Here is a 6,606-nt window from a genome sequence, read left to right as displayed (position 1 = left end):
CCATACTACTCTCCTTCTCCAAAACCTGAGTACAAGTCTCCACCACCACCGTATGTTTACAATTCTCCTCCACCTCCGCCATACTACTCTCCCTCTCCAAAACCTGAGTACAAGTCTCCACCACTACCGTATGTTTACACTTCTCCCCCACCTCCGCCATACTATTCTCCTTCTCCAAAACCTGTGTACAAATAAGCACCACCACCATATGTTAAAAGCTTTGTATACCTCCTTCGGCGTATTATTCTCCATCTCGATGTCTTACACGCAAGTCTCCATCATATTCCTATATTGAAGTTGGGTAATATTTTTCTTTTCAACTAAATACATATCTAAATTTTTGTTTTCAACAATTTCTTATTTCACTTTTGATTCTTTTGACACGTGATGTTTGATATTGTTATGTTAAGTTGATCACCACTTGCATGGATTATTTGTATTCCTCCATCTACATGTATTAATAAAATTGTTCACATTTATTTATCGAAGAGTGTCTTCTATACATTTTTATTTATTTATTGAAAAATAAAAGTATTATTCGGTTTGGACATCAATGACACTAGTAACTTGTGGAAATGAATGATATCACAAAGGGTGACGTAGAACCCTTTGATATCGTCAAAGGAACTCCTCTCAAGTGGTTGAAATACACAAGAAAAGTATTCAATCATTCAATTTTCAAACCAACCAGAAACAAAATTAAGAAATAAATAAATTTTTTATTGATTTTAATCATGATGTGTATGATACAAAAGAGAAGGGTTTACAAGATTATTAATCTAAAATCAAGTAACTAATATGAGAGAATCTAAAAAATTTATTCAAATCGTGTCGAAACTGTGCGATGGAGCGAGAAACGTCGAAACTGTACGAAGTCAGGAATGTCGGAATTAGAGATGTTGGGACTTGGACCGAAGGAGGAGATGATAGTTGTAAACAAATGTGGAAAAAAATAGATGATTGTCGAAAAAGGTAGGGGTAAGAGTAAAAATTAGGGTTAGACTAGTTAGTTTTTTAAAATCGATTTAATTTTATGTTAAACTGTGATAGCTAAATCAGTCCGTTGATTGGATACAATATAATAACGTGGTTGTACGTGTAAAGGACACAACAAAATTATTAGGCCATGTCAGATTGATTAAACACAAAATTAACACCGTTTATTGTGGGTATTAATTTGGAAAAAATTTTAAAATTAGGATTTTTTATTTGTCAAATTTTTAATAAACAAATGTGAAAAATTCTAATAATACATATAGACGGAGGAATACAAATAGTCCACGCAAATGGTAAGCAACTTAATATAACAACATCAAATATCACGCATCAAAAGAATCAAGACCGAAATAAGAAATTGTTGAAAACAAAAACATGATATGTATTTAACTGAAAACCAAAATATTACGCAACTTCAATATATGAAGATGATGGAGACTTTAATGCGGCAAAGGAGGTATACAAAGCTTTTGATATATGGTGGTGGTGTTTACTTGTACTCAGGTTTTGGAGATGGAGAATAGAATGGCAGAGGTGGGGGAGAAATGTAAACGTAAGGCGGTGGGGGAGACTTGTACTCAGGTTTTGGAGATGGAGAGTAGTATGGATGAGGTGGGGAAGAAGTGTAAACGTATGACAGTGGAGGAGATTTGTACTCAAGTTTTGGAGATGGAGAGTAGTATGGAAGAGGTGGTGGAGAAGTGTACACGTACGGCCGTAGGGGAGATTTATACTCAGGTTTCAGAGATGGAGAGTAGTATGCCGGAGGTGGAGGAGAAGTATAAACGTACGGCGGGAGGGGACATTTGTACTCAGGTCTTGGATATGGAGAGTAGTATGGAGGAGGTGAGGGAGAAGTGTAAACGTATGGGGGTATGAGAGACTTGTACTCAGGTTTGGAGATAGAGAGTAGTATGGTGGAGGTGGAGGAGAAGTGTAAACGTATGGTGGTGGCGGAGACTTGTACTCAGGTTTTGGAGATGGAGAATAGAATGACGGAGATGGAGGAGAACTGTAAACATACGGTGGTGGTGAAGACTTGTACTCAGATTTTGGAGAGGGAGAGTAGTATGGCGGAGGTGGCGGAGAGCTATAAATGTACGGCAGTGGGAGAGACTTATACTCAGATTTTGGAGATAGAGAGTAGTATGGTGGAGGTGGCGAAGAACTGTAAATGTACGACGGTGGTGGAGATTTGTACTCAGATTTTGGAGATGGAAAGTAATATGAAGGAGGTGGCGGAGAAGTGTAAATGTATGGTGGTAGTGGAGACTTATATAAGCTTTGGAGAGGGAGAGTAGTGTGGTGGAGGTAGAGGAGAACTGTAAATATATGGTGGTGGTAGAGACTTGTACTCAGGTTTTGGAGATGGAGAGTAATATAGTGGAGGTGAGGGAGAACTGTAAACATACAGCGGTGGGAGAGACTTGTAATCAAGTTTTGGAGATGGAGGATAGTAGAGCAGAGTCGGGGGAGAGCTATAGACGTAAAGAGGAGGTGGAGACTTGTACTCAGATTTTGGCAAGAGAGAATAGTAAGGAAGTAGGGGTGAACTATACACGTATGGAGGTGGTGAAAATTTGCAATCGGGTTTTAGAGAAGGTGAGTAGTATGGCGAAGGTGGAGGAGAGCTATACATGTACGACTGTGGTGAAATCTTGTATTTAGGGTGAGTTTTTTTTTTTAGTATTTAGGATGAGGTTTGTCGTGATAAGGAGATTTGTATTTGTGAGATGGGGATGAGTATGTTGTTGTTGGTGGCGGTGGAGAAGCATAGACCTACGGTTCGTAAGAGGCCACATTCATCCACTGCCACTGCGCTAAACACCAACGCATACGCCATAAGAGCCATCGATGACGTTCCCATTCTCTTTCGTTTCTTGATTTTTTTGTTTGATTTTACATCTCTTTATATACTATTCTTTTTTATTTTTATAATTCAATATATTTATTACAACCTGCACCATTCGTGGGTTGGTACTCTCTTATTACATGTGCCCGACGTGCTTGATATGTTGCCCTTTCATGTTTCAGTGTATCTCTTACGAAATGTTCTAAAGATTCATATAAATTATGAATTTAATATTAGTAATAAAATATAATTTTTTTTAAGGACGTAAAACCTTAATTCTATTAGAATATAGAGAGATTACACTACCAATTATACATATAATTCTTAATTTTTTAATTGGCTCTTATCTATCAAATAAATAAATTTAATATTAAAATCCGAAAACTCAAATTATTTCGGGTCATATCATTGTTTGTTTCTAATACATATGCCTAGTGGAACAAAAATAGTCCGAAGAAATTCAAAAAACGTATGGCCATGTCAGATTACTGAAGATAAAAAAAATTAGAGGCAGTTGGCAAAATGTATCCAAACAAAAACAAAATTTGTAAAATATCTCACAAAAAAATAACTTTTGCATACTATACTTTTTTTTCTAAATACCCAAACTACTCTTCACAATATTTCTCTACGATTGTGTGATAATCTAACTTTTAGAAATCGGTAAGTTTTGTTATTTGGTCTTCTTTTTTCTCCAATATTTTCTGTATCTTCTCTATTTCTTATATAGTTTATCTAATCTATTCAAATACTCTTTTCGTTGATTTTTTTCTGTGATATTCTGATCATTCTTTTGTATGCACATAAGGTGTTTGATAAAATGTCTGTAACAGAAAACTGCGGTAGATGACCTGGGATCTGTGAAATATGACATGCGCTCTGCGTTAAATGACCTACGGTCTGGCAGATGATCTGTGATATGCCGCAAAAGACATGCGGCCTGCGGCAGGTCATTTGGCCTGTGGGAGGTCATTTGGCCCACGTTAGGTCACTACGACTACGACCAGATAATTGCGATCGTAATTTTACTACGACCATATAACTACGACTACGACCATATAACTATGACTACGACCAGATAATTGCAACCGTGATTTCACTACGACTAGATAACTACGACTACGACCAAATAATTGCGACCGTGATTTCACCACGACTAGATAACTACGACTACGACCAAACTACGACTACGACTAGATAAGTAGTTTTTCATGTATGTGGAGGAAAACGAAATTCATGCAAGTGTTTTTTTGTAACAATCTATCTTTTAGAAATCGGAACTTTTGGTATTTGATTTTTTTTTTTCAACATTTTCTCTATCTCCTCTATTTCTTACAATTTATCTAATCTATTCAAATACTCCTCTGCATGATTTCTTTTTTGTAATATTCTGATCATTTTTTTATGCACATAAGGTGTTTGATGAAATATCTGTAAAAGAAAACTATAGAAGATGACTTGCCGTCTGTGAAAAATGATCTACGCTCTGTAGTAAATGACCTAGCCTACGGCAGATGACCTACGGTTTGGCAAATGACCTGCAGCCCATGGCAGGTCATCTTCGGCACCTACGGCTTGCGGTAGGTCACCTACGTCACCTATCGCATCTGTTAACCTGCAAGTGTTTTTTCACGAACTCATGCAAGTATTTTTCTACACTTATATAAGAAAACAAAATCCATACAAGTGTTTTTTCATGTATGTGGAGGAAAACGAAATTCATGCAAGTGTTTTTTTATAAATGAAAAAAATCTGCAGGTTATAATAATATAGAAGGGTATGATGGTCATTTTAATTTTAAAAAGTATAGAATACAAATATTATAATAGTAGAAGTATAAAATGCAAAGTCATTTTTTTATATATATTTATGTAAATTTTTCCAAAAAAATATTCACTTGTTCCTTTTTTTTTTACACTGAAGACAAAGTAGATAGAAGATTGATTTGTTTCCATTTTTGTTAATTGATTAGATTTAGCTCCAACAACTAGGAGGAAATTCTCTCATTAGTTACTTGATTTTATATTAATAATCATATAAAACTTTCTCCTTTGTATCATGCACATCACCATTAAAATCAATAAAAGTTGTTAGTCATTGATTTTCGTAACCCTATGCAAAATAGAAATTAATCATTTTATAATAAAAAAATATGAAAATAATAAACTATAATTTTATTATAAATAATATTAAATATCTATGTACATTATGATAATCTATAAAATATAAATGTCAAACTAACTTAAATATATTAATTGTTCACTAAAATAACATTGTTTTTTAGTTTTATTTGAAGTATAAGTATTTCAAAAATTTAAAAATAAAATAAAAAACTCAACTTTTTAATTTTTACAAATTCATACCTAAACTAAGATTTTTATCAAAAAAAAGTCCTAACTACTACATTTTATTCAAAAAAATATCTAAACTGTTAAATTCTAACATAAAAAACCTTTCGTGTTTACGTGGCATTTGACCTTACTTATGTGGCAAGTTCACATTCACTCTTCCCACCATGTCGCCTGCCACGAAAGAAAAAAAAAATAATTAAAAATTCATATATACACCAGCTCTTATAGGAAATACCATTGGTGCATTTGAACAGGATTCCTAATTTTTTGGGCTTCATTTTAAAAAAAATATTATTTTAAATTTTTAAAAATTAAGTCATAAATTTTTTAATTTTTTTTACAATGTTATCATAAAAAATAATTATAAAATTAGTTTTTTATTTTATGATTGAAAAAATATAAAATTTTAAGAAATCTCAATATCACTATATATTAAAATTGATTAAAAAAATAAAAAAATATATAGATATATAGTATTTGTACGGGGACTTCCGTTAACAATGAGACAGCTCTGATATACATATATATATACATACATATATACTGATATATATATATATATATATTATAATCCGGAAGTTCATCGGACCTTTGGTCCGACTACATATCCCCAAGGACCGGAAAAGCCCAGGTGTATGCCTCTTCCTATGTTTGGGTTTGAACCCAGAGTGAAAGCATGTTTTACATGTTCTCTCACCAGATCATCTAAACTTAGGTTATATACTGATACATATATATATATGCATACATAAAAATATATATATATATATATATATATATATATGTATATATGTATATATTTATGTATGTATATTTACATATATATATATATGATATATATATATATATATAATATTATCGATATATTTGTTTTATTTTTATTTATAATTATGCTTAAATTTTGCATGAGAATATATTTGTAACCAGAAGAATATACCCGTCGATTATGTATACTGTATTCTTTTCAAACTAATTGAACCACGAATTACATGAAACTATGAATTACATGAAACTCTAGCAAAAATAAAAGTGCTTCTTATTGCACATTTTGAACTCATTCTTCTTTGGGAAGATTTATGGTTTGTTATTGTTTTTATCCAAAAAAAAAGGATTTGTTATTGAGTACATCCTTATTTATACAATTTTTTCTTTTAGGTAACCGGAATGTTCTGTACTGAGATTCAATCTAACGACTGGACCAAGATCAAACCATGTGATTAAAATATACACTTTTCTTTCCAATTCACATGTTTAAACCACTCGTCAATATGATTAAAATATACACTTTTCTTTCCAATTCACATATTTAAACCACTTGTCAATATGATTGAACCGATCTCATACTCTGTGTACACAACCTCACAGTCTTCAGTCTGAATCCATTTTTCGTAAATGGGAATTAGAAAG

General features: G+C 32.7%; 2 protein-coding genes across 2 annotated transcripts in view; both read left to right on the top strand.

The window, feature by feature from the left end:
• Positions 1–1,859, top strand: part of LOC104818101 (extensin-2-like) — a 3,560-nt gene extending 1,701 nt beyond the window's left edge. The window contains exons 2-3 of the mRNA XM_019202997.1: positions 1,501–1,734; positions 1,833–1,859. Coding sequence (XP_019058542.1) covers positions 1,501–1,734; positions 1,833–1,859 — 261 coding nt within the window. The remainder of the gene's footprint in view (positions 1–1,500; positions 1,735–1,832) is intronic.
• LOC104818100 lies at positions 1,335–2,326 on the top strand. Its single transcript, XM_010547559.2, has one exon. It carries the CDS (start codon positions 1,872–1,874, stop codon positions 2,295–2,297), a length of 426 nt encoding a protein of 141 aa, XP_010545861.1. The 5' UTR covers positions 1,335–1,871; the 3' UTR covers positions 2,298–2,326.
• Positions 2,327–6,606: the final 4,280 nt, after the last annotated feature.

The sequence above is a fragment of the Tarenaya hassleriana genome, unplaced genomic scaffold (assembly GCF_000463585.1).
Source record: "Tarenaya hassleriana unplaced genomic scaffold, ASM46358v1 Cleome28, whole genome shotgun sequence".
NCBI classification, from domain to species: domain Eukaryota; kingdom Viridiplantae; phylum Streptophyta; class Magnoliopsida; order Brassicales; family Cleomaceae; genus Tarenaya; species Tarenaya hassleriana.
Note: the sequence above shows the minus strand (reverse complement) of the source record. Positions and strands in the feature narration are given on the sequence as shown.